Source organism: Puma concolor, chromosome D4 (assembly GCF_028749965.1).
Source record: "Puma concolor isolate L17-30 chromosome D4, mPumCon1.1.hap2, whole genome shotgun sequence".
NCBI lineage: Eukaryota > Metazoa > Chordata > Mammalia > Carnivora > Felidae > Puma > Puma concolor.
The window spans coordinates 91,147,601-91,175,083 of record NC_141679.1 but is presented as its reverse complement, the minus strand read 5'-3'; the positions used below and the strand labels follow the sequence as shown (position 1 = coordinate 91,175,083).

Genomic DNA, 27,483 nt, shown 5'->3' with positions numbered 1-27,483 from the left:
TTATCGGGCAAACACAAGCTGAGCAAATTGGTCACCCGCAGGGCTGCACCAGGGTCGTTGCTAAAGGAGCCATGGGCACGGGGGCAGGGAATGCTTCCTGGATGTGCAGGAAGGGACACCAGCACTGCGCACCGAAGGTTTGTGACCCTCCAGACTCCTGTGCCCAAGCCCCGAGAAGATACGGCAGGGACCTCCCGCCCTCCCGCCGCTCACCCACACGGAGGCCGCCCGCAATCCTGGGAATGAAACCCATCCTGTGGGCACCTCCGCCGTGCACTTCCCAGACCCCTGAACCCACTCCCCAGATTGCCAGAGCCAAGATGAGCCACGGTTTCAAAGTACCGTGTGTCGGGCTGATCGCCTGTGTAGAAGGAAAATCTATGGCAAGGGGCCTGAGGGCTGGTAGGGAAGAGTGGAACCTCAGCTACCTTTTCCATGCCGTAAAAGCTTCTGTACTTTATAAACTTTTACATATTTCCCATTTATCACTTCCGAGCAACATGGTTTGTTTTTCTGTCAACCCTTGCTTTATTTGGATCCCTTGTTCATTTGCATTTCATGTAATTAGTGCTGTACTGGGTGTAAATCGATGATCTTAGTTGCTTTTCATTTTCCCAGCCTAGTCCATCTTAGGTTTCTGTCTCCTGTTTTGGGTTATTTAAAAAAAGTTCTAGTTTTCCCCCATTTGTTAGCTGAATCACACACCTTCTTATTATTCTTCAGGTGGTTACTCCTGCCTCGTCTCAGAACCTCTCCGGACTTGGTACTTTGTACCTGGTGTCCGCCCGCCCCTTGCCCTCCAGCCCTCCAGTCCTGGCAGCTTCTTGGACCTTCCTTCCACCCCCCACTCACCCGCCCCCCGCCCTTTAGCATTCCCTTTAGTGCTGATCTGGCGGTGATGCGTTATTTCCCATTTTTGCCTGAAAACATCTGACTTTTCATTTCTTTAAAAAATTTTTTTAATTTTTTTAAATGTTTTTAGTTATTTTTGAGACAGAGAGAGACACAGCATGAGCCGGGGAGAGGCAGAGAGACAGGGAGACACAGAATCTGAAGCAGGCTCCGGGCTCTGAGCTGTCAGCACAGAGCGTGACGTGGGTTCGAACTCATGGAGTGTGGTATCATGACCTGAGCTGAAGTCGGACGCTCAACCGATTGAGCCACCCAGGTGCCCCACTTTAATAAAAACTTTAATGTTAATTTATTTGTGAGACAAAGAGTGTGAGCGGGGGAGGAACAGAGAGAGAAGGAGACACAGAATCAGAAGCAGGCTCCAGGCTCCGAGCTGTCAGCACAGAGCCCAACATGGGGCTCGAACTCACAAACTGTGAGATCATGACCTGAGCCGAAGTCGGACGCTTAACTGACTGAACCCCCCGCCCCCAGGCACCCCTGTACTTTTCATTTAAAGGGCATCTTCATGGAGTTGCGGATTCTAGGTTGGAAGCTGCGGTCTTCCCGCCCCTCTGCAGCCCTCCCACTTTCCCGTCCGCATCCGGAATTCTTCTTGAAGCCTTACTACTGCCCCTTTTAAGGTACCTTCTCTTTCTGCTCCTTTTAAAGTGATGTCTTTTTCTTTGGCTGCTTCAAAGCCTTCTCTTTGCCTTTGATTTTCAGCAGTTTTACTATTACTTTGAGGAGGGTCATTCGTTTTCTCATCCTGTTCCGTCTCTCGCTTTGCTCTCGGCAGGGCTCCGAGTTACGAGTTTGTCGCTGCTGAAATCCTGCAATCAGAACTTCGTTTACAAACTCACCAGGTCCTACGTAGCTGACGTTGCCGAGGACATACGGTGTCCCACGCCACACCGAAGCTCTGATTACTTCCTCTTACGTTCCTCGTACCTTTTTCTGGAATAAACCAAAGGCACACTGAATGGCTTCTGCCGTACTTGCTACTGGCGTTTCTTTAACACCCACGGCTCTTTCCTCCTCCTCTGCTCGTGCCTGGGCATTACTTACCGCTGCTGGTGATGGTGCTGGGCCTAAGGAGGTTTCTAGACTTTGCTACAAACCATGTGAACCTGACAAAGTATGCACACAATATACAAACAATTCTGTTATTTATTTATTTTGAATAAAAAAGTGGCCAAGATAATACTGCGGCTCTGCATACAAAACACCACATGTTCGAGGTCGTTCCACATTTACAAAACTGCCGTTATGTACAGCACCGGATATTCACAGCAACTTTACTAGAAGCATACGAGCAACTGAGGGGCGTCCAAAGTGGGAAAAAGCTAAAAACCAACCATCTTTCATTAACTGGAAAACCGGCCAACCAGCTGACCGGTAAAGGAAACGAGTCCCTGTTAGGTTTTCCTTCTTCAGCAGTGACTAAAGAAAGACTGCCCCGCAGGGCTGTATGCCCACAACACACCCTCCACAACCTCTTTGTTTTTTCTCCGCTCTTCTCCACTTCAAACTTGTCCCAGCAACCTTTGCCCTAGTATTAAATAAAAGCTCAGGACACTGGGATATGATCTTCAGGAAAAGGCAGCGAACGAGTGCTGATGACGTGGCGTGGCCTGGTTCAACCCAGGAAGCCCAGTTCGAACCCAAGCGGGACTCTGGCCCTCTTCGGGTCGGCAGTCTTTGCAGTTTTGAACGCGCTGGGAAAAGGGAACCATGCTCCGTCTTGAAGGTGGCAGGAAGTGACTCATTCTACGCATCAGGAGCACCTACTCCGTGCAAGGCACTTGACATTAGGTGCTGCAGGAACTACCAAGATGAAGCAGACAGTCCCTGCCCTTGAGGAGCTTACAATCTAATCATGAACAGTATGTACATATATACAGTGCAGAGAAGCAACCAATTTTTCTGGATGCGGGGTATTCCAGGCCAGAGGTGTTCCTGTTCTTAAAGTTTCCTTTAAATGCCAAAAGTCGAAACCACACCACCCGACCAGATGGTAAGCACTGAGAAACTCTCTCTCTCTAACCTTAAGATTTTTAGATGCCTGTTCTTTTCATTTAAAAAAAAAAAAAAAAAAAAAAGTCCTATGTGAACATACATATAATTCAAAGCTGAGCACGAAGATTAGCACAGGCATTGGGTAAACATAAACTATGTATCACTATACACAACACACTAATTTTTCTATGCGGTCTTGTTTCTGTATAAACAGGTTTGATATTCATGTTCCTTTCGTAAAGTACAAATCTGAGTCAAAGTCCTGAAGAAGCCATAATAACCCATTTTTGCTTTTAATTTTGCATTAGCACCCAGACCAAAGCGCGTGACACCCCAGCAGTCTGGTCGCCAAACGTAAAACCGATAAAGCACGAAAGCGTCTCGTAGCCATTTTGCCATCTCTTCCGGGGTCCAGCCTGACCACCTTACGGGATCTTTCTGCGAGAGTAACGGGATGTCGTGATGGCGAGGGAAGCAGATTTTTACCATGGAAACGGACAAGATTTAGAGTGCCGAACTTTAAATGAACCTCCCCGGCCCAGTTACGGCGGCTCACCTGGACGGGCTCCGCCTGTACCGCGTCGGGAGGCGGGCATCATCTTGCCTTCTTTTCAGCTCCCGCCCAGCCTGGAACGAATGGCACCGCCGTGTTGGCCGTCTGAACAATCCTGCCCTGAATAAACTCATTCACCGACTGGGACCTCAGGCTGTATATTAAGACCCGCCCCACCCCGAGTATAATTATAACTCAAAAAAAAAAAAAGCAAGGTAAGAAAAGCTGAGTCACCTAATCAGATAAAGACACTGGGGGAGAAGCAGTCATATTCTAAAAGGAATAACTTCATAGGATATTTTTTTTGACAGCCATTCGCCCCTTAAGCTGGATTGGTTGAAACACAGCAAGTTTTCAGAAGCAGCCCTGCTCTAACGGAGTACATTTGCAGAGGGAGGCCGCAGCCTGCCTACCAGACTCAGCCTGGCTAGAAGGCTTCATACTGATCTACAGCAGCACCTGGGAAGCGAGTGCCCAGTCTTCCGAAAAACCCCACCGTTTCATCAGGACAGTGACGCTACAGTATTTCAGACCATTAGAAACAACTCTGTATCTTGCAAATTTGACTTAATTCCACTTAAGGACAGTCAGATTTCACACGCTCTGTAATCACTTAAAAAGTTTTTTTAACGTTTTTTATTTTGAGAGAGAGAGGAAGAGACAGAGAGCGGGGAAGGGAAAGAGCGGGAGACAGAATCCCAAGCAGGCTCTGCACTGTCGGTACAGGGCCCGATGTGGGGCTCGATCCTATGAACCGTCAGATCATGGCCTGAGCGGAAATCAGAGAGCCGGACACTAAACCGACTGAGCCACCCAGGCGCCCCTGTGATCACTGTAAATAGCAGGTATCATCTTAGCAAATGTGAAGATCATAACTCCCCAAACCTTTCTTAGCCTCAAGAAAGAGCGGTTTGAAGTTTAGTAACTATCAGACCTGAGACACACACCTCCTCCGCTCGAAGCTGTGCATGCTTCCACTAACGACTAACATGAAAACAAGTCACCACAGTTAGATCTTTTAGAGGCACCCGTAAAACCGACAACCTTGAGGGATGAGGTTAGATTCTTGAGACACGCTGGAGCCTCACCGAACTGTGCAACTCCACGGACACACAGAAAGGGAGCGTGTGAGCAGAGAGGTGTGTTCGTGATTGATCTCGGGAGCCACGCGGACGCCCTCAAGGGTCCACGGGGGGGCTAACATTAAGACATTCATTCATTTCTCTGCCTATTGGCTGTTTTCGCCGCCCAATCTCTTTAAAAAAAAAAAGGGGGCAGAATGTATCTTTCCCTTAGAAAAACTTAGGCCGGCTGACTTCTCATACAACCCGTTCGGCTTGGCGTCCCCAGAAGTTCTGCTTGTCAGGACAATGCTGGCTTGGGGAGGGGGGTGGGTAGAGTAAGGAGCTAGCATTTAGCAGACTCTACCCCAAAGCCCAGCCAGGAGCTGCTGAGCACTCTGCCACAGAAATAACAAGAGTTTCGAAGAAAGCCAGATACAGTTTACCAAGCTAACAACTAACACTGTTACCCTTAGAAAGAAGTCACTGTGTGATGCCGTCTCTTCTGGGAAGGGAGACCTACCGTGTGATTTAATTTGTACAGATTTTATCACTGGTCTGTCGTTCTTTCAAGCATGAAATCTGCTAGCTCTGGACATGTCCTAAAGCTGAGAAAACCAGAGGAAGGGAAATCAAGAGGAAGGACAGGCAAGAGACAGGAATCAGGAGCAAGAAGGCTCTGGACCTGGACCGGTGGCGTTAATTCCTGCAGTAAAGTCACTAAACTCGGAAGCGGTTTGACTGTTGCAAGCGGAGCAGGTGTTCCTTAAAACTCCCCGTGACAAGCACCAATAACCACCAACTTCTTCTGCTTCTTAGCTGATAGCGTTCTAGTTACAACAGAATATATTTTAATATTCCATTACTACCCTTTAACATTCCATTCACCTGATTAACCCACGACACTCGCTAACAGGTCCAACCCGCACGTTTCAACATTAACATTCCCAAAAACTTCTTAGAGAGAGGCAGAAAAATGTCACACTCAACCACACGCTTCACCAGTGGTTCTAATAAGTCCTGACACTGAAAAATAATTGGTAGTTCTGGCAGATATAATAGTAGGTAGAGGCTGCTTGAAGTCTGGGTGGTGGACACATGAGGATTTCAGAATGAATCCCGAGCATAACAAGCTATCAATTTCTTATCTAGAGTAATGGGGACAAATTAACCCCGGGCGGAAAGAGCGCGATCCAGGTGTGGCTATCAGACTCCCGAATGCAACGTGTTGTAGCTGAAAAGGCCTAATTGCACACAGTCTTTGCCGCCGTGCTCCCAAGCAGCGCGACACCGTGGCTTCTACCGCTTCTGCCGCTTCTGAAACGGTTGTTACAGTGACAGCCGAGAGAAACTCAAAATCCACTAACCAAATCAGGCAGATGTGAGGAAGCACAGAGGGCATGACAAGTTTAAGCCGCGAGAGACAATGAGCCGGAAGATTCCAGGGGTCACCCCTGCGTTCTCAAGGTCCCACTGACCGGCGCTCTGTCATCAGGTGCTCTGGCTCTTTGTGAAGTCGGAAGCGGCCTGCGTTTGTGATGCTGCCACGAGCTCAAGCCAGCCTCCGTGGCTGAGGGGGTGGGGCTGGAAGAGAGGGAGACCGCCCAGCTCCACGCAGAAACGCAGGCCGAGCAGGGGTCGGGTGGGTTTCAGAACCTGAAGAATGCCCCCAGGCCTAGTCCCGCGCAGAGACAAGCCAGGTTCTAGCCCAACAGTTGCCATGTTTATTCCTACATAGACATACAAAATAATTTGGGAGACCCTTCTAGTTAACTCCCAAGAGTTAAATTCCCCCCAAATGTACAACTGTTTTAAATGAAAACTTAATGTAAGTTTTAAATGGCAGCAGCACAGAAGTCCCCAATCGGAACAAATTGAACACTGACCCTGGTTGGAACCAAAAATATGTGAGACTAAGCATCCCATGATTATGAAAATTGCAATAATTCCTTGACATGATCTCAATTTTTACCCTCCTATTTGCTGTCATGTCAAACAGCTACAGGCACAAACGACCACGGCCACACCGCCTTCTGAGCTGCATCACCCACCCATGACCTTAATGCCGCCCGATTCTTTCCTGAAAACCAACTTAACGTGCCAGACACTGGCATCTGGATCAACACTATTCTTGAAGTCACCAAGAGGAGAAGGATAAGCAGAAGACTCCAGAAAATACAGATTTGAACACAGGAGACAAAGCAAGATTAGAACAGGAAGCCAAAGATATTTCAAAGCAGACTGGAAGCGCCTCTGAAGGGCTCTTGGCTCTCAACACGCGAGTGGAGGGGCAAGAATGCAGTGGTGTGGGGGGTGTCCGGGGGCATCTCGTCCAAACAGCAAGTGTTTCTGAAGCGAGGCCAAGATGTCTTTCTCTGAGCGATCACAAGAAAGGCAGGAATAAATGTCAGAATAAAGGCCAGACAGCATGGGACAGAAGTGGCAATTTCACATTTTGTATTTCCTATCCAACTTCCCAGAAATACGCACCATCTCGAGCTGTGGGCATCGCAGTCCTGTTGAATAGCACCAATCCCTAGGACACTTACTTTGTAATCTGGCAACACTGTAATTCCTGAATGTCCATCTTTAGTTTTGGACTTTAAGGCCAATTGATGTCTAACAGTTCCTCTTAACAGCTCAGAGGAAAATACCAGTATTACAAATACCAAGGACCTTTATACTGAGGAGAAAGTCCCAGGCTCCCGTCAACTGAGCCGCACACACCTGTGGCACCAGAGCACGTCTGGGCTGCCCACTGCTTTCTGGAAGTTTCCTGGAAGTCTTTAGATGGACTGCACGTTCTCATACTGGATATAAATGAAATGTCTGGACATGTCAACATTAAAAACACTCCAAGTTTTAAGGAGAAAATATTCTTTTTCTTCTATGTACAGAAATCTCACGTAGGCTGTGACAGTCAGTCTGAAGCAGGGAGGTGTCACAGGTGAACGGGAATACCAGATGTCCTTTACACATTAAGGACAAAGGACAGGAAACCTGCTAACATGGGAGCTCACTAAAAATAAGTCACAATTATTAACTTAGGAGAATCACCTGATCTTTTGACACATTAAAGCCAACTTTAGTCTTGGCTTCAACCTCTTAAAAATCCAGTTCTATGAGAACGGTTTCCATATGCATGAGAAACAGGAATCCTCGGGATACAGATCTGTGGCTGTTTGTTCGGAACAAAGCATCAGGACCCTGTGCTGTTTCCGACACTTTTAACGTGTGCCGGAATACCGCGTACCATGCACCACGCGCTTAAGCTCTCTGGAGCAGCGGCTCGGCACCAAGGCAAGCGTTAAGCCCAACTTGGTCCAGCGAGGCCCTTACCCCAACTCTCTAGAAGAGATCGTTCTGTTCCCAGAGATGATAGGGCATTCTTGTGGTTCAAACTGCTTCAGTCAAAACACTTGAAAAATAAGTGTTCCTCACTGGGTGAGGAGGCGGGGGGCTAATGTTCATCTCAGAATGACTTAAAATCTCTGCATTCAGTTGTTTCAAAGAAATCCCTTAGTCCCCGGAGACAGAGACCGTGCTTCAGAAATGAGTTCCCAGGGCCCTATCTACACTCCTGGAGAGAGCCTCGCCACCCGAAGGCCGGGATCAGCCAGCGCGTCCTACGTCTTCAGGCCAGAGGGCATTTTCTGTAACAGAGTATGTGCCCTTCCCATCTTCCCACCGCTGACGTTCAGAAGACGGGAGAATCGCAGAAAGGGCAAGGGCTTTGCAGTAACCTCTTAATCCAGTCAGGATCTGCAAAGGAAGACAAGTGGCATTGAGTGTCGACTTCGGAGCGGGTGGGCTGAGGCCTGGCCGGACAGCGTGAACGCACAAGAGGCCTGGTCCTGGCTCTGCGTCCTCAGAGCACCTCGCGCCAACATCCTAGACCAGCTGGACTAGATCTGTGCTTCCCAAAGCTAAGTGTGCGATGAAATTTTCATCCCTCTATGATGGAACAGGAAGAGAAGGGTAATGAATGAATGATTCATACAGCTAAACTTACTCAGTTCAAGGACGGGGACTGTACTTTGTTCTGGGAACATAGCCTTAGTACACTGTTAATGCTAAAATTTTTTTTTAATGTTTATTTATCTTTGAGAGAGAGAGAGAGAGAAAGGGAGAGAGAGAGAAAGAGCACACAAGCGAGGGAGGGGCAGAGAGAGAGGGAGACACAGAATCTGAAGCAGGTTCCAGGCTCCGAGCTATCAGTCAGCACAGAGACCGATGCGGGGCTTGAACTCATAAACCTCAAGATCATGACCTGAGCTGAAGTCGGACACTTAAATGACTGAGCCACCCAGATGCCCCTAAGATATCCTTTTATAAAATTACAGTAATGGTATTTTTTTTTAATGTATTACTTAGAAAAAAGCACGACCACACTGGCTCAACACCGTCTCCCCCTTTAAAAACTCCCCTAATCTGTAAGTGCTTTATTGTACGACTGCTCTCCAGACCCACAGATTCTCATTCTTCCTAAAGCTGTATGTAGCTCAACTCAAGGTCAATTTGGCAGGTGGATTCGTTTCTTTGATTTGTCTCAATCTTTTCCTGATTTCCTGTCTAAACATACCAATTCTCAACTGCAGTGAGTGTTTAAAGTTCCCTCTAATTTGTTTCAAAATAATGCAGTAAGAGGAGGAAAGCGAATGGGGGACTACAGATGAAAGAACAAAAAGCCACGAGCTGGGATGCCTGGGGGGCTCAGTCGGTTAAGCGTCCCACTCTTGATTTGGGTTCAGGTCATGATCTCCCGGTCTGTGAGATCGAGCCCCGCATCGGGCTCTGTGCTGACAGTGTGGAGCCTTGCTTGGGATCCTCCCTCTCTGTACCTCCCTCGCTCACACTTTCTCTGTCTCAAAATAAACAAACATCAAAAAAAAAAAAAAAAAAAAAAAGGCATGAGCTGACAATTTCTGAATGATGGCTACATGAGGATTTATTATACTCTCTACTTTTGTATGTGGCTACATTTTCCACAGTTGTTCCATAGTAACAACTTAAAAAGAACACAAGCTGCCAGCACACCAACTTCTCAGAATGAGACGTTAGCCAGTTTGGAGTAAAAATCAAGAAAAAGGGCATAGTTTTGTGGAGAATGTTTTGTTTTAGTTCATCGAGACCACAAATTTCCCCCAAACATGTAGATAATTATATACGCTTATGTCTACTTAGCCTTTTTGGTTAGCGTGCGATGTGATGTGAATGAGCTTTGGGTCATGAATCGGACGTTCATGTGACTATTTAAGTCACTAATTCCTTGCCCACCTCTATGATCTTACTTCCAACTCATCATCTCAGAAATGTGGGCTTTGTCACCGGGCCCATCAGGAAAGAGAATACAGGCTAACCAGGAAAATCCCGTCATGGCTTTTAGAAGGATGAGTCCAAGCACACACCGAATATTCTGGCTTAGCAATGCTGTCTTCGTATACCTCATCATTTGTAGAATCTCCATCCAAATATAATCTACACGTGCCATCTAACACAAGCTCTGACATTTTTCTGAATGAATAATTTGTTTGCAGTAACGGAACAGCAAAGTGCAGCCCTACTCACACACCAGCGTGCAGTAACTATATCCTTCCACATGACATATTCCAGTTCTCATTTTTTCATTAGTTGTGGTTTCATGGTAAGACTGCAAAGAGCAGAATGAGCCTGCTGACGGTCCCTAGTGGCCTAAGATCCTGCAGGGTGGAGCCTGACCCGAGCTGAGTCAGTGCCACCCTCCCAAGGCTGGGCAAGCACTCACCTTCTGGAGCTGGGTGGCGGGCGATGCTGTCATGGAGCAAACACCTTCTGTAGATCAGACTCTGGCAGGACTGGTAGGTTAAGAAGCACCTGAGAGAATACAGACTGGATCGTCAGGAGCAACTCGCCACACAGTTCCCGTAAAACCATCCGCTAACCAAGTGAAGCACGTAAACGGCGCTCACGCGCGTGGCGACAGGGTGGCCCTCTGCACACCTGCGCTGCCCCACCCCCAGTGAGGGTCCCCGCTCAGGGGCAGGTTGCTGAGCCAAGACACACAAAGCTTCCAGTCCAGTCGCTGCCACTTCTTGTTGGCCATTTGCGTCACTGGGAAAGCGTTTACTCTGTCCATACCTGTCCATATTTTGAATTTCTGACATGTTAAAAAAGACGATCAGGTATCATATGGCAAATTATTCTCGTATGTGATTTTGAAGATTAGATCTAAGCACTGTGTTTAAGGATGTGACAGTACAATGGGGAAAACCTGAAAGGTACAGAAGACAAAGTTAACGGTGCAGACAGACGGGACGTGAAGAGACGTCCCCAGGTTCGGCCCTGTCCTGTGACCACTCGCTAAACACCCATCAGGACCAGGCTACAAAGGGCAGGTGGAATGGGTACCTACCAAGGACCAGGCATTGTTCTAGAACAGCTGTGGACACAAAATTCCCCGTCCTCATGGAGCTTTGTATCCCAGGGGAGAGGGAGAAACAAACAGTAAACATCTATGAGGAGGCGGTGACTGCTAGGGAGGACAGCAAGGCAAGGAAGAGCGATAGGAAAACCAGGAGGCAGGGGACGCCAGCAGGGGTTACGGTTCCAGGTAGCGTGGCCAGGAAAAAGGCCTAACCGAGAAAGGAACGCCTGAGGAAGCCACGCGGACACCGGTCAGAAGAGCATTGCCAGGCAGCGAGAATGGCAGTGCAGACATCCCGGAGGAGGAGGGGTGCCTTGTGTACCTGAGGAGCACTGAGGCCAGTGGGCTGGAGTGAAGCAAGCAAGGCGGAGAAGCACAGGAGAGGAGGTCAGAGAGGGGATGGGGGCCAGGCTGTTCAGTCTTGGTCACTAAAGGGGTTTTGGTGTTTACTCATCCCAAATGTGCAGCCTCTGGAGAGTTCTGAGCGGAGAGAGGGGTGACATGAACGGATGAAGTCTTAGTAGGATCACAATCATGGCCACACTGACGACAGACCAGAGGGCATGGGAGGAGGCGGGGACACCTGCTGGGAGATGACTATGTCACCCCGGCAAGGGAGGATGGTGTCTTCACCAGGACTGGGGAGGCGGAGGCAGTGAGAACAGGCTGGATGCAAACTGGAAACGCCTGTTAAACGTGCAAACACAGACACTGCACAGGTGGTCGGACACGAAAGTCTGGCTTTCGGGGGAGAGATTCAGGCTAAAGCTCTCCGTTTAAGTCACCCGCGGACAGGCGGTGTGTGACCGCCAGGGAAGTGCTGACGAAGGAGAAGCAGGTCCAGGATGGGTCTCCAGGGGACGAAGCAGAATCAGCAGAGACAACAAGAACGAAGCGTCAGAGGCCGGAGGGAAACCAGGGAGGATGGCGTCCAGGACGCCGGGAGACGCAGGCGCTTCAAGGAGCAAGCCGGGGAGTGACGCCCGGTGTCGGACGCGGCTCACAGGTCTGTCGGGTTTGAGCACGCCAAGATGCCCTCTTCCAGTGAGAGCAGGAAGACTTCCACCTTTCAGTATAAAGTCAGACCCAAACGAGTGCACGACCTCTTTTACATTCCACTGACTTCAACAGACACTACTTTTGTAATACTTTACAATTTTAACGCTCCTTCAAAGGAAAACCGTATCGCCAAAATAAAGAAAGCCCTCTGTATGTCAGGCGGTAAAAACATGGTCTTTAGAGAGCGTCTGGCCTTAGTAAGACCGATGAAAAAAGTCTATGCCTGGCTTTTTGGTAGTGGCTTTTCTCCAACCGAGTGGCAGGGGCGACACGTTTTAGACACACACTTTACCGCGCTCAGTGCGGCACAAACCTGGAAGAGGTGCACAAAGCAGGGGCTGGCTTACAATGGCTTACCGGAGCCAGATGTGGCCATTGGAGCAGACTGCCTGTTTGCGATCTGTGAATGGCAAGATCTCTTTACACAAACTACAGTGCTCAGGGAAGGTCTGTTTGTTCATCTTCTTTGAGATGTGTCCAATCAGCACCTAATGAGACAAAGCAGTCGGCAATGTTTAGTGGGGTGAGTGTAAGACTTGTCAAAGAAAAAGCCTACTGACCCAGTGGAGGAAGGAAAACATATGCCGTATGGATGGGATATCGGCATTTCCACGCAGGCCGCTCATGGTGTCTGAACGTGACAAAGCCAGACCTTCTCCACGTGCTGACTAGCTAAGTAAACTAAATTCATTGAGGGACCCTCTGGTAACAGGGTGAATGCTAGCCACTAAAGAAAAACCTGTTCTGAAAATCAAAATCTTACCACTTGCCTCGTTTTAGCAGCTTCTGAAACCAGGAATTCAGAGTTCTGTTAGAAGACAAAGTATTTAGCTATTCTTTATAATGACTTAAGAAGGGAAAGCATAAAGTCTACGGGTGAAGTAGTCTGTGAAATGCTAACTTTGTAAGATTGTACAAACGTCCATTCTTTAATAAGAGAGGCTTACAAAGTATAAGCAGGATTAAAAAATAATCATTTCCCTTTTTGATAGCCCCAAGACCCATGACCAATCTGGTCTAGCAGCCTGCCATCTGTGAACCACTGGGCCCCCTGCAGAGGGGCGGTGGGCCCCCCGTGGAGAGGTTGACAGCACAGGCTCTAGAGCTGGTCCCTATTTCGGCTTTTCCCTGCCTCGTTAGGATCACAGCAAAGGAAAAATCAAAGTCTAAAAAGAGGTATCTACTTCATCACTTTGTTGAAAAAAACCTTCACTGGCTACATCTTTTGCAGGCGTAGATACAACGAGCCTTTAGAACTTCCTCGTCTCACTCGGAGATAAGGTCCTTCAAGCTTTTTAATCCATTTACACTTAAGTTCTGGGGGAAAAACTCACCTTCAGCCACTCACTAAAATTAGCTCACTGAAGTTCTGAAGGGTATCTTAACAGCTCCAAAGGGTGTTGTCTGACCTACTCAGTACGTAATTTACAAATCTAAAGCCCGTTACCTTTTGGCTTTCTAGGTTTTTTAGCCTTAAGAATTCTAATTTTTGGTCCCTCGTGCAGCGACAACCACCCCTCCCTTCTTTTCCGGACAGGTCAAACACGCTGACAGTGGTACGACAAAACCTACTCCGGACTCCTTCAGGAGAGACGCACTCCAGTTTTACACAAGGAAGAAGTGCTTCCACGTTTGTTCTCACTAGCCTTGATTGTGCAAGCCCAACTGTATTAGTGTAACTCCTACATTCCCAATGGGAGAGATACTGTTCCTTCCAAGGGACAAATACTTATTCTTGGGAGGACAAGAATTCTTACCCTTTTTATGCATAAAGCACATTGACGTATGTAATCTGTATCAAAACACATGCACAATGTAGCTGTATTATTAGTAGGTTACAGGCAAGAACAATTAGGGGGAAAAATGCCTAAAAATGCTGGGGGTGGCGGGTGGCAGTGATAGTCTTAACTACACCAACATATCAGGCTGAGAATCTCAGAAACAATTTGTAATTACTAGATCAATGCGCTAAGTTTGAAAAGGTTCGTTTCATGTATATAGTGGGATTTTTTTAAAGACATGAAATGTAGTGTTTATTTTTTTTTAATGCTTATTTACTCTTGAGAGAGAGAGAAACAGAGCTGGAGCAGGGGAGGGGCAGAGAGAGAGGGAGACGCAGAATCCAAAGCAGGCTCCAGGCTCTGAGCTGTCAGCACAGAGCCGGATGTGGGGCTCGAACTTATGAGCCATGAGATGGTGACTTGAGTGGAAGTCGGACGCTCAACCGACTGAGCCCCCCGGGTGCCCTGAAATGCAGCGTTTCTAATCAAAACTCAGTTTTACCGATAACAGAGGTGCCATCTTCCCTCCTCTCCCCTGGCTCTGTTGGAAACACGTGACTATGCCAGTAGCTTCCTGTGCTCATTGCCCACCTGGACAATTACCTAAACTACGACCACCAACTTCCACCACGTACTTCCTAAAATGTTTTGTTAATCTTCCACCGACTCTTGTAACACTCCTGCTAGGTCCAGAAAACTTCCTCGCAATTCGCAAGTCGCAATTGGGAGCACAACGGAATACTTTTTAAGAGCGGACTTTCGGAGATGAAAAATCAGTTACGTGAACAGTACATTGTAACTACTCTTGAGATTTTACCGCAGATATCCTAGGCGGAATAATTTCGGGGTGGATATGCACACTTTCCAACAAGAAAATGCAGCAAGGAGTTTGTGAGTGGTTTAACATTAGGCACGAAGATACCTGAATTTACTACCTTCGATTTTATTTTATTTAAGCTTATTTATTTATTTCGAGAGAAACCGTGCACGCAAGGGGCGCAGAGGGAGAGAGAAGATCCCAGGCAGGCTCCGTGCTGATGCGGGGTATGAACTCACTAACCGTGAGATCATGACCTGAGCTGACATCAAGAGTCAGGTGCTTAACCGACTGAGCCACCCGGGTGCCCCTATTGCCTTCAATTTTAAGACTCTGGGCAGTGAGAAGAAGTGTCAGTCTTAAGAGTAAAAAGGAGCACGGGCTTTTGTAGTTCTGAATACGTTACTATAAAGTATATTCCTTGAAACAAAAGTTTTTCAGGATTTTAGGAGCTATTACTTCACAAAGAAAGGTTCCCTGATGTCAGGGTAACAATGAAGTACACAAAGTCAAAGGGTTTCTTCTCTGCAGGAATTCCCAGAACCATCAAAAGGATAAGGTGCACTGGGAGCCTCTAAGAGGAGGACAGAATGTAACCCTATCGTTCTATCAGGGAACTTGAATTCTGTGGAATACGTTTCGGATAAGGCTCTAAGATGCTTCTAAACCAAAATAAAGATTAAGCCCAGTTTTTGTAAAAGTAAACATTATGAGTAATAATCTGCTTACTTGACATGCCCTTCTTGACTACATCAAAAGGCCTCGTCAAGTCTTCCCAAATGTGCGCAGTCCCTGTGCGGCCACCGCCACCCCATCTCCCAACCCCAGAACCTTCTGCAAACAGGGAGGGAAGCAAGCAGGGTGTCACATTTGCCCTGCTGTCACTGCCCAGTCACACACGACTCGCTAAACGAAGCCTCCTCCGGCTCATCCACAGCCGGGGGATCTCAGCCCGCAAACCTTGCTTATCCATCAGGCTGCGGTGGGAGGAAGCATCGAAATGTTTTTTTGTATGATTTGCAAATGTCCTCTGCATTAATCCTCGTTTCCTATTTATTCTCCTGCACCTCACGCCAATCAACTCCTTACAAAATATCGAAGTCAAAGTTGGGTTAGGAATTGGTTTAGACCACTTCTCCCTCATGCAGAAAGCAGACCTCTTACCGTTCTCGTGCTTCCGCTACAAACACCTACCCGTGCCGTGCGGTCATCGTACTCCTCGTCAGACATCAGAAAGTTGCAGAGGCCCCTGGTGGGGATGCTCGTGTTCTCTGTGATCCAGGTGTGCAAGTACACTTCTCCTAAGACCCGCTTCATGTGCTCCCTGGTCAAGTGCATTTCCACGCCTTCGATCTTCCCTTGGATCTCCAGGAGCTTCTCTTCCATCGGCTCCCGGCCCCCGGCGTCTCCAGATGGGGTCAGCGAGTCGTCGATGGGGTCCTCGGGATCGCCCTCTCTGCTCCTCTCCTGAAGGCCCTGCCTACTGGCCTGTCTGGAAGTGCCTTCCTCTTGTTCCTCCTCGGCATTGCCCATCCCAGGGGAGTCAACGAGTAAGATTTTGGAGTCCTCGTGGGACGGTTTCCATAATGCTTCTGAAGGGGTTTTCTGCATCGACTGATACAAAATCCTCAAGAGGAACAGTTTGAAACGCCAAAAATACGTGGCCCCACTGCTTTCGATCTTTTTTTCCAAAGCTTCTTGTAAAAACTGCGGGATGTGTTTATCTTTTAAAATCTTCCAGCGAACCAGATCTATTAAATCAACCTGCTTGAAGAGATTCTGAACAGAAGACTCCAGGAGCTGAGCAGCTGCCTCCTCAAAGGTTTTGAGAGTAACGAACTGGACCTGGTAGTTTTTGTTAACGGGGTGGAGGCCGTTGACCATGCCCTCGGTCGTAATGACGGCCAGGTACGCGCCGCAGGGGCTCACCGCTATCCCGTGCGTCCTCACGGAGCCAAACACATCCGAGAGTTTAATTAGCTGGTGTTCAAACTTTAGCGCCACATCTGTGAAAATGGGAATCAGCTGCCTCACCTTCCCGTCACTGGAACAAGTATACACCGTCCCGTTCTGCTTGTCCGCAGTCATGGAGACGATCGGCAGCGAGTGAAGCCCTGTGACGTGGGAATTGTGAACGTTGAGGCCTGCTTTGGAGATCAGAAGAAGACACCAAAACACATAGGATCCTCTTGCTGCCACCACCAAGCTGCAACTACACTTCTGGTAAGGGTGATAGAGCGGGACACATTTAATGCTGTGCACTGGCAACTGGTCCATCTCTTTCCACAAGACAACAGGCTGCCTTAGAGTGAAATAGCCTTTAACTGCTTTGAGATTGACGGGCAGGATTTTTACAGGTCCAAAAGCACTCCCCACGATAAGGCCGCTCATTTTCCGATTATTGTGCTCATATTCCCACCAAAACAAAACACTGGGAGAGTTGATTCCGGACTCGATCGTGTTGCACGAAGAGATGGACTCCTTCCCTACAAAGGGCAACTGAAACTGCCACACGGCAATGTCGCCGTTCTCAAAGAGGACCGCCAGGAGCACGCTGCCTACGTCCCGGCACTCGTTGTTATGCTTGACCTGCTGGGTGGTGCAGATGCCCGACCACTCCATCCTGACCGGAGTCTGCATGCTGTGTCGCCTCTGAAACTCCGCAAAGTCCCCGAGATTCCCTTCCGGAGCCTCATTTTTAGAGAGTCTGTAACTGGTCTCGTAAAGACGTTCTCCATAAATCTCTGTCAGATCGACCAGCTGGACCCACTGGAGTCTGTTGAGGTTAGCCTGGATGGTCAGGCGATTGTCCATGGTCAGTGCCGCCAAGAGGCACCTGCCATTTGCATCACAACCCATGGGGGACCAGCTAGTATATTTGAATCCCCTCATCGGCGGCAAAGCTTTCCCCTCAGGGTTGAACACCCTATCCAACATGAAAGTCTGACTGACTGTGGGGTCTTTCGATGTGGCAAACTTCTCCTTACACTCAGCAACTTCTGCTTTAGAGCCAACCTGAAAATAAGAGATATAAAAACTATCAGATAAATATTTCACTCTAAGAGGAATATATTTACATTACTTAGGGTACTGAGTGATTCATCAGTGTCGACTAGGTCACGTTCGCATATACAGAATTTTGTATCAATTGTCTTAATTTTGAAAGACATACGTTTAAAAGATCAAGTGTGTGTCTGAAAGTGAGTACTTACTCAAGAAATAAAGATTTTTGTTTTAAGAGTCAGAATAAATGTTGCCATGATTCATAGCCTGGCTCCCACATTCTTTTTAGAACTGCCATAAATAATGGCCATAACAGCAACATACTTGATCTTTAAAGCATTTAGAGCACGCAGCTGAACTACTCACAAAACCATAAACACGTTACATATTCATGAAAACCATACCCATCTACATCTTTGATACAATTGGATATTTGGGTTTTTACAATTTTTTTGTGATACAAACACCAGCTTTAGGTTCTATCCAAAATTTCATCCAGAAACTGTGCCGAAAGCCAACTCCAACTGCTACATCCACTGTTTCTATAGAATAATGTCCACTCCGGTTAGACTACTTGCCATTCCTTGAATATTCCGTCCTCTGCCTCCCTTGGCCCCTTGTCTGGAATGCTGTTTTCCTATCTAAATCCCATCCGTCCCACCAGATCCAATTCTCTCTCTGAAGCCTTCTGAGATCATTCTGGCTTTCACCCATCACTCCCTTCTCCGAATTTGTGACATATATCAGTGGTGCTATTTATTTAGTGCTTAGCTGTTTGACTACCAGCTCTTAACAAGAGATTTTAAAGGGACATTAAAGACAAAGGAAGAGATAAATGACCAAAAGAGAGTGGTTCAGAGCCAGGAAGGCTAGAACAAAACAAAGCAGGAGTCAATTGAACTGTGCTTTCTATGGATATGTGAGGCAGGGAGAGGAAAGGACTTGACCCCACGGTCTTCAGGGAAATGGATCCAGAGAAAGAAAGAAGAATCTTTCAGATTTAGTGACAATCTCCTTTTACCGCGAGGCTGATCTTCAAATTGGAAAGGGTAGTTATTATATGATTACAAAGGAATTCAAGCCTAAGACATATATAGACCTAATAAAAGTCACTTTAAATGAGTTTAAGTCCCCAAACCCAGAGGAATTACACTCCAGGACACAGGAAAAACTTGGAAGATGTTGCACTCCAAACCACTAACTAGTCCTCGGTAAAGTTTGAACTGGGAACGTGTCAGAAAACCAGAGTGCAATTAACAGTTTTAAAGTATCCCCTAAACAGTAAATGGGTAACAAAAATCGCAGACCATTCAGTCCGCTAGGGAATAAAATTCTTCAATTACTAACAAATAAAAGGTTTGTGTAGACAGAAGCAATCATTAGAAACCAGCACTGGATAACCAGAAAAATCTAATCTTATTTTCTGTCGAAACTGCTACATGACACAATAAATAAGCATAGAAAGGTAGATATCACGTTGTCCACCAAATGAATTAGACCACTAACTTTTCCTAAAGTGTGTTATGAACAACACCACCCCCTAAACTGTCCCTTGAAGTACGGCTGTGTGGCCAAGTCCTGGGAACGCTGTTTGCTACACAGCATCTCACTCTGAAGAGTCTCAGGAGCACGTTAGATGCCTTGGCCAAGGAGCTACTGAGAGCCTTACCTAGAGTTTTTGTTTTGTTTTTTAAAATTTTTTTTTAATGTTTATTTATTTTTGAGACAGAGAGAGAGAGAGAGAGAAAGAGACAGACAGACAGAGCTCGAGAGGGGAAGGGCCAGAGAGAGAGGGAGACACAGAATCTGTAGCAGGCTCCAGGCTCCGAGCTGTCAGCACAGAGCCCGATGCGGGGCTGGAACCCACAAACCACGAGATCATGACCTGAGCTGAAGTCAGACGCTTAACCGACTGAGCCACCCGGGCGCCCCATTGTTTTATTTTTTTTAAACAACGGAACTTTTTCTGGGTGATGTCCTCCTTTATTATCCTAAAGAATACTCTGGAATCATGATTTAGAAAGGCATTTAAGGTAGCCTCTTGGATACATTTATGAACATGCTGGAGAAATGCAGACTGGAAACTCCAATTAAATGGAAGTGTAGCTGGCTAGCCTGTTGATAAAATACTGCTAATCAGAGCCCAGAGCTTTGTATGGGTAAATAAAATTTGAAATATGGCAGAATGAGGCACAACATAACGATTGAAAAATCTGTGCTATGAGGCCAAGACTACCTGGGTTCAAATCCTGACTCTATCACATAGCTTTGTGACCTTGCACAAATTGCTTAAAACTTCTGGCCCTAATTTTCTCATTTATAAATAGAGAACAATAATACAAGTCTCATAGAGTTAGGAAGTACAAATAAAGATGTAAAGCGCCTTTTTTTTTTTTTTTTTTTTTTTTTGTGATCAAGAGTCTCCACTGACTGGGGCAACGGGCGGCACAGTTAATCCTGACTCATGATCTCACAGTTGTGGGCATGGAATCTCTGTAAGATTCTCTCCCTCCCTCTCTCCGAATCAGTCAATCAATCAAAAGAATCTCTACTGACTGAGCCAATCAGATGCTCATAAAGCATCTACTAATAAATGCTCAATAAACGTTAGCTATGATGATGAAAAATACTCTCTCAGGATTAAGTGTTAATGAGACCTAATAAAAGGATGCAAAATGCAGAGCGGATATAAAGTTGTCCACCAAATGAAGGGAAGATATAAAGTCATTCACAAACCTTGTAATACTGTAAGCTAAGCAATAATTGTTAGAATAGGTAGATTTGCTACAAATAAAAGCTACTAAAGAACTAAAAGTAAACTTAGCAGCAGAGGATGAAATCAAAGCAACTCTTGGTCCCACTTCACTGTAGGAAGAACTCTTGAGAGGAGAGAGAGCAGCTTGGTTCTCAACCAATGGAGAAAGCCCGTGCGGTTTTGTGTGTATGAGTTTGAATGAGTACGCTGCCCCTCCAAGGAAGTCTCCAACTCACAAAACCAGCCATCAAATTAAAACATGCAGCCAGATGCTCAAGGAACACACACCACAGAGAGGAGCCCAGCTCCCAGAGGACCACACCCAGCCAATCATTTAATTATATACCACCCTGTTCCCAGCTGGCCACTATTACTGCTAACAGCTAATTCCTTTGTAAGTACCTAATGAATAGAAATTCACTTGAAGTTACTCAACAGGAAGCTTCTTGAAGGCAAGAATAGGATTCCAAAGACAGCCAATAGTTACTTAATGTGGAGTTAATAGTTTCCCATACTCGTAACGATTCATACAGAATAAAATTAGTTATACAAACATCAGAATTTGCAATTGTATCCAACTAGATGATGATTCACTGACTCAGCAGTCTAATGGGAAGAAAAATTGCAAATCGTTCTTTTTTTAAAGTTTGAGACAGAGACAGCAAGAGTGGGGGAAGGGGAGAGGGAGGGAGGGGGGAAGGAGGGAGAGGGAGAGGGAGAGGGAGAAAAAGAGAATCCCAAGCAAGCTCCACGCTGTCAGCACAGAGCCTGACACGAGGCTCCAACTTATGAAACTGCAAGATCGTGAAAACCAAGGGTCGGACGCTTAACCAACTGATCCACCCAGGCAGCCCGCAAATTGTTCTTAAATCCCAGTTTTATTTTTTCAGATCATTCACTTCTAGCATTTTCTTTTATATCATACAACCTCAGTGCCCAGGACAGTAACTTGCAAATAGCAGGTAGTATTTGAACTATTATATAACTGCATATGTTCCTGAAAGAAATTCATAATCTAAATAAAGGGTCATAGAGCAAAAGGTCCAGAGTGGCTCAGCATCTAGCCTTGTAGCAGTGCCATACCTTAAAGTGATCCAGGCTGCAGACTGGCCCACCTTTTGAATCAGAGCAAAGGCAAGCTGGACAGCACTGAGCAATTTAAATTTTTTTTTAATGTTTATTTTTGAGACAGAGAGAGACAGAACATGACTGGGAGAGGGTCAGAGAGAGGGAGACACAGAATCCAAAGCAGGCTCCAGGCTCTGAGCTGTCAGCACAGAGCCCAACGCAGGGCTCGAACTCACAAACTGTGAGATCATGACCTGAGCTGAAGTTGGCCGCTGAACCGACTGAGCCACCCAGGCGCCCCAGCACTGAGCAATTTAAATCCTTAGGCACTGCCAATGGGTAGAGCCATCAAAGTACTGATACCAACTTCTTTAGAGTCCTACCATCATACCCCAGGGATTTACCCCACAGAAGCCTCTTTCAGAATTTCAGGGACAACTCAGCATTCACTCACCAAATGGTCGTAGTCGAATAAGACTGCTGACGGATGGTTTGTGTGATGTGCATTCCAAAGAACAGTACAGGAGGAGAAGACGCCACTAATTAACTTTGGACAACCCATCAATTACAAGAGGAACACAAAAGATTTGCTGTTACTTGTTAGACAGTTGTGCAACCAACGAGAGTCTAATTTTTATCAGAATATTCTGGATATCTTCATGTCCACAGCTACAGCGTTAATCCAGACCTGTATTCCTTCATACCTGTATGACTGCATTTATTACTTTAAGTACAGCATGTCGGGACCTGTACTAAGTGATCGTATGTGTGTGTGTGCATATATGTGTATCCATATATACATACGTACATAGATGTACTTAATTTAATCTGCCAAAAAGTCTAAACAACACAGGTTTTAGCAACCCCCTTGTTGAGAGTGTCCTATCTTGCTATTTTGTACCAAAGCCCAATCTCTCCACCTCTATTTTATACTGACCCCAACAATCATTTTTCTTGATTCTGGGCCCACCAGATTCATATTCCTGAACCATCCGAGGTCAGTCCATGTTTATGAAACCGTTGCAGCCCTTCGGGCTTCTTAGAGTGAAGCCAACTTCTTCAGACCGTCCAAGTTCCCTAATGGGCTTCACCTCAATTTCCCTCCCTAGGAGAGCTCGGTCGACCCATCACTACTTACGCAATTAAGTACGTGCACGACTTAATTATGTGTGTAAGACGGACAGCTCATTCTGTTGCTTGGAGGCCCCTCTCCCATGTTCCTCTTTTGAACCAAATCCTACGTTCTTTCAGGACTGCTTCAGACTCACCAGCAGATAACATTCCCTGATGAACGTGCCTCCCTATTTCTTCCACTCTTTAAATTCTCTCTGCTAAAGTATTCAATCTGTGTCACGCTGGACACACACACTTAAGGTTTTCTCTAGTTCATGTGCACATGAACATCCTTAGAAACAGTAGGGATGTACCTTGTAAAGCCCCTTTCTTCTGCCTCCCTCCCTGTTTCTCAATTTCACAGGAGTACCAGGGTCTACCCGATTTGTTTACACTCGAACCAATTTGTTCGTATCTTCTCCAAGCTCTTACAGGGTTTAGTCATCCCAGTTTACCAATGATCTAACTCGATGACATGTTGTTTGCTTAAAACTTTCAAGTATGCTAAAAAAGAAAAAAAAAAAAAAGTGGTGTGGGCTCCCTGCACCCTACCCACAGTGACTGATTCATATTTAAAATTGGTGGTGCAGGGGCGCCTAGGTGGCTCAGTCGGTTAAGCATCTGACTGCGGCTCAGGTCATGATCTCGCGGTTTGTGGGTTTGAGCCCCGCGTCGGGCTCTGTGCTGACAGCTCGGAGCCTGGAGCCTGCTTCGGATTCTGTGTCTCCCTCTCTCTCTGACCCTCCCCCATTCATGCTCTGTCTCTCTGTCTCAAAAATAAATAAAACATTAAAAGTGTTTTTAATTGGTGGTGCAGAGAAGGCTTCCAAACCCTGTATGCGAAAGTCACATAAATACATTCTCTGGGCATAGACACAGATCTTTACAGTGCGTATCACTCTCTGTTATTACAGTAGTGCCTGTTCACAACTTGCCAAAGAACGTAAGCTCCATGAAGGCAGGGACCTTGTTTTGTACACAGCTTTATTTCCAGAACCTAGACAGCACTAGGCCGATAGATACATGGTGCTATTCAAACATCTGTTGAATGAGGGAATACACGTTTTATAGATCCCATCTAGGCATAAAGATCTATAAAGGAAACAGGGCAAGTTTTTGTACTTGAAACCACTAATGAACGATAAGAATTCCTATTCGGGGAATAAAAAAAAAAAAAAAAAAACAAATTGGAAAACAGTGATCTCCCAACAGTAAAACTTAGGAACCCGAAAGTTCTGAAGGCAAACTTAGTTGCTATGAAGCTGAAAGCACTAAATCTACAGAGACCTTGAAGTTTAAGGACTGCATTTACTTCCAGAGGCTTTTCATGCTACATCCCAAAGATGTTCAGCTACAAAAAAAAAAACAAAAAAAAAACGAAAGTGCTCAGCGGCTCAAGGTGAGAAGGACCATCCATATAATAAAGTCGCTGAGACAGCCGAGACCCTGAAAAGGACCAAATTTTCTTCAGAGCTGAAGAGGCACCAGAGGAGGGCACGTCACCGTAAACAAAGCGAGCGGAGGGCCTCGGGGGAGTCGATTCCAGACAATAGGAGCAACTGTGGAGGCAAGGTCTGGGGTTGGGTCAAAGGGGGTGGAGTCTCAGAAAGCACCAGAGAGTAGTCAGCGCCAGCAGTGGGGCAGACGCAGGGCCGCAGGCAGGACCTGGCTCGGAGGAGAGCTCCCGGGATACGAGTGTGTGTCGGAAGGGGGTGGGTGATCTGGAAAGCCGGGAGCAAACGGCCGCGAGGTTTTTTGTTTTTCAAAACACGGCGACCCCGGCCACTCTGGATGCGACGAGGGGAATCCCCGGAATAGGCGCAGGCCGAGATTCCCCAGGGACCCGTAACGCGGCCGCGGGAGCGCGGCAGGAGGAGACCCCGGGGCTGGGGCCCAGGGGGTGACTTACTTTGAGGAGGCAGCTGTTGAGAGGAGCGGGCACCGAGGTGCGGTGGATAACCAGGTCCTGGCCCGGGTTGTGCACGTCGCAGATGAGCTCCAGCACGGCGATGCTGCGGGCCGTGGACACGGACACGCGGTGGTCCTCGGACCAGGCCAGCGGCTCTAAGCCGCTCACCGCATACTGCAGCTTCACGGCCGGCTCCCGCCGAGTCACCAGGAAGCGGAACGCGGCACTGGGCCCGGGGGCCGCGTCTGCAGCCGGCTCCTTCCCGCCCGCCTCGCCGCCCCCCTCGCCCTCCTCCTCCTCGGGCGGCGCAGGCCCGTCGGCCGCGAGCCCCACCCGGGCCTTGTCAGCCGAGCTCATCTCCCCTCAAGTGCAGAGGCCGGATCCCGGGGCGCGCCAACCTCGCGCCGCCGTCCCGTTGCCGCCTCTTGCGCCGCCGCCGCCGCCGGCCCCCAGCGCCCTCCGCAGCGGCTTTCTCCCCTCAGGCCCGGAGCGCCGCCGAGCCAGGAAGGACCCCGCCGTTGCTAGGCGACCCAGCCCTGCCAGGTGGCCAAGGCGCTGCCTGTCTGGAAAGCGCGCCTCCTCGGCGGGCCGGACCGAGAAGCGCCCTGAGTCGGCCGCAGTGGCCGAAGGGCAGGGAGCCTCGAGGGCAGCCGAGCCCCAGGCCCCTGTAGAGGCCTCCCGCGCCACTGAAGTGCTGAGGGAGCGGCGGCGCGGCGGCAAACGAAGGAAACGTTGGCAAGATGGCACACGGCCTCCGGTCTCTCAGAGACGCTCAAAGAACTTCACAAGCGCGAACGCCAGAGTGTTCGGTGGCATCGCCCGCCACGGGCCGAGCCGCGAGGGACTCCCCGCGCAGCGGCCGCCGCGACCCGTAAGCTCGCGGACGCCTCGGCACCCGGAAGGGACGCGGCCGCAGGAGCCGGCGGGGCAGCTGCGCGGGGTCCTCGCGCGCCGCCCACGTGGGCCCGGGCCGAGCCGGGTTCTCCCGGTCCCGTCGCGCCCGCCCGTGCCCGCGCCTCGCCGCGTGCCATGGCCGCCGCCGGCGGGCTGCTCCTCCGCGCTGCCGAGTCCCCGGCCGCCGCCGCCGCCCCCGAGACGCTCTCGGGACCCCGCCGGGCCCAGGCGAGGCGGGTGAGTTCTGCCCCGGCTTCGGAGCCGTCCGCACCTGAGGCCCGGCCCGCCGCACCTCGCGAGCGGCCGCCTCGCCGCTGGGTAGGGTTTGGAATTGCCGCCGGAGTCCGGGGCGGTGGTTGGGAAGCGGGTTATCTGGCAGATTCTGGAGGAGTCGCAGAGGGGGCACGTGTCTGAGACCGGAACATCACCCCGCGGGGATGTCCCAGGAGGGAGCGGCGCGGGCGTGGAGGGACGCCCGCCGGCTCTCGGGCTGCGGGTGGCAGGGGTGAGCGGCGGATCCCGTCGCCCCCCCACCCCCACCCCCACCCCAAGTTAGGACCTGACCCCGGGGCGAGTGCCCGCCCGGCCTCTTGCCAGCCTCGCCTCTTTGTAACTTGTCTCAGCCACCGTTGCCTCAACCAGGGGTCGTTTGTTGCAGGAAGGAGGACTGGAGACTAGAGATTTTCTTCATGAACTTGCAAAAGTGGCCTAGATTCTCATCCACGGGCAGTGGGGAGAGAGAATAACGGAGCATCAGTATACTCCGCTCACTAGGGAGGGGAAAGGTGCCTTCAATTTCAATCAAGCCAGAGCTGGAAACTGGTTTCTGGGACGGTTGACTTCTCTCCTGGAAAAGAGGAGGGCTGCAGGGCAGAAAGCCTCTTGTAGAGGCGTGAGTTACAGGACCTTGGGCCAAGGAAGGTGTGTGTTTTCTCAAAAAACCAACAGGTGATTCCGTTGACGGATTGGTTGCTGAAGGTCAGTTCATCCAACGTGTTGAAGCTGAAATTCCTCGAGTTGGTATTAGGGTTTCTCTTTGGTGATTTTTCAGTGATAATCAAGCTTTAGGATTTAGAGGTTTGGGAATTGGAGTTTTCAGCTAGCCAGTGGGGTGGCCACTTTTCTGGGAGGAGGAAGGGGAAATACCGAAGAGCCCCTGGGACCCTGGGGTCTGGGTAGGACAGACCTGAGATTAGAAGCCAGCTTTGCAGCAGGCTGATGTTGTAACCTTGCAGGGAGGTCTGATCCTCACTTTTCCTACCCGTAAAATGGGAACAGTAGTTTTTACCTCGTATGAAGTTATTTATGAGGAGTAAATGAAATCACATACGTAAAGATCCTATGTATTTTCTTGCCCACAAAAGCACTTGATAAATGCCAATGATAGGTAAAGTATTGGCACCATTTTGAGTAATGGAATCGCTACATCCAGAGGCCAGTGGGAGGCTTGTGCCATACAGGAGCCTAGTGACAAGTGGGAAGCACTGTTGAAACTGTTGAGCGCCTGGCTGGCTCAGTCGGTGGAGTGTGTGACCCTTGATCTTGGGGTTGTAAATTCGAACCCCACATTGGGTGTAGAGATGACTTAAAAATAAAATCTTAAAAAAAAATTCCCAAACTTTTTTTTTTAACGTTTGTTTATTTTTGAGAGACAGAGTGCAAGCGGGGGAGGGGCAGAGAGAGAGGGAGACCCAGAATCCGAAGCAAGCTCCAGGCCCCGAGCTGTCAGCACAGAGCCTGACACGGGGCTCGAACTCACAGACCATGAGATCATGACCTGAGCTGAAGTCAGATGCTCAACCGACTGAGTCCCCCAGGCGCCCCCAAAATCCCCAAACTTTGTTGAGTGAGTTGAATAAATAAAAATAGGGTGTCTGGTTTTATGATTGCCTGAACCACTGTGTCAAAAGATATGTATTAATAAGGTCATGACAAGGGTCTTTGGTGCCCTTGTCTGCATCTACATTTTTTATGTCTTGAATGAGAATTATAGATACGTTGATCAAATTTGCCAGTGGCCTGAATTTGGGATGAGTAGCTAATATTCTGAACTTGGAAAGGCCTCAACAATGTAAGTTATGCTATTTATAACACTATGTAGAATGTTTTCTTTCTAAAAATGTTTTTTGATGATTCAATTAATACAAATTTATTGTA

General features: G+C 48.2%; 2 protein-coding genes and 1 long non-coding RNA gene across 9 annotated transcripts in view; 2 read left to right on the top strand and 1 right to left on the bottom strand.

Moving 5' to 3' along the window:
• The first annotated feature begins 881 nt into the window (after window positions 1–881).
• Window positions 882–2,095, top strand: LOC147575120 (uncharacterized). The gene is made up of 2 exons (XR_015243156.1): window positions 882–1,535; window positions 1,691–2,095. It is a non-coding gene; the product is annotated as an uncharacterized LOC147575120 (long non-coding RNA).
• GTF3C4 (general transcription factor IIIC subunit 4) lies at window positions 1,468–25,313 on the bottom strand. 4 transcript variants are annotated; one of them, XM_086684375.1, is made up of 6 exons: window positions 24,433–25,313; window positions 15,779–17,599; window positions 12,344–12,474; window positions 10,289–10,377; window positions 3,467–3,537; window positions 1,468–1,724 (listed from the first exon to the last, which is right to left on the bottom strand). In XM_086684375.1, exons 1-5 carry the CDS (start codon window positions 24,787–24,789, stop codon window positions 3,506–3,508), a joined length of 2,430 nt encoding a protein of 809 aa, XP_086540501.1. In that variant the 5' UTR covers window positions 24,790–25,313; the 3' UTR covers window positions 1,468–1,724; window positions 3,467–3,505. The 4 variants fall into 4 exon arrangements, with proteins under 4 accessions (XP_086540501.1, XP_086540498.1, XP_086540499.1 ...); XM_086684372.1 differs by lacking the exon at window positions 1,468–1,724 and adding an exon at window positions 5,892–8,286 and having other exon boundaries at window positions 2,044–3,537; XM_086684373.1 differs by lacking the exon at window positions 1,468–1,724 and adding an exon at window positions 7,252–8,286 and having other exon boundaries at window positions 2,044–3,537.
• A 61-nt stretch (window positions 25,314–25,374) lies between these two features.
• Window positions 25,375–27,483, top strand: part of DDX31 (DEAD-box helicase 31) — a 71,455-nt gene continuing 69,346 nt past the window's right edge. For 2 of the 4 annotated variants that reach the window (XM_086684376.1, XM_086684379.1), the window contains exon 1: window positions 25,376–25,563. In XM_086684376.1, coding sequence (XP_086540502.1) covers window positions 25,462–25,563 — 102 coding nt within the window. In that variant the 5' untranslated portion in view covers window positions 25,376–25,461. Of the gene's footprint in view, window positions 25,564–27,483 lie in introns of all 4 variants that reach the window. The other 2 variants (XM_086684378.1, XM_086684377.1) reach the window with 2 other exon arrangements.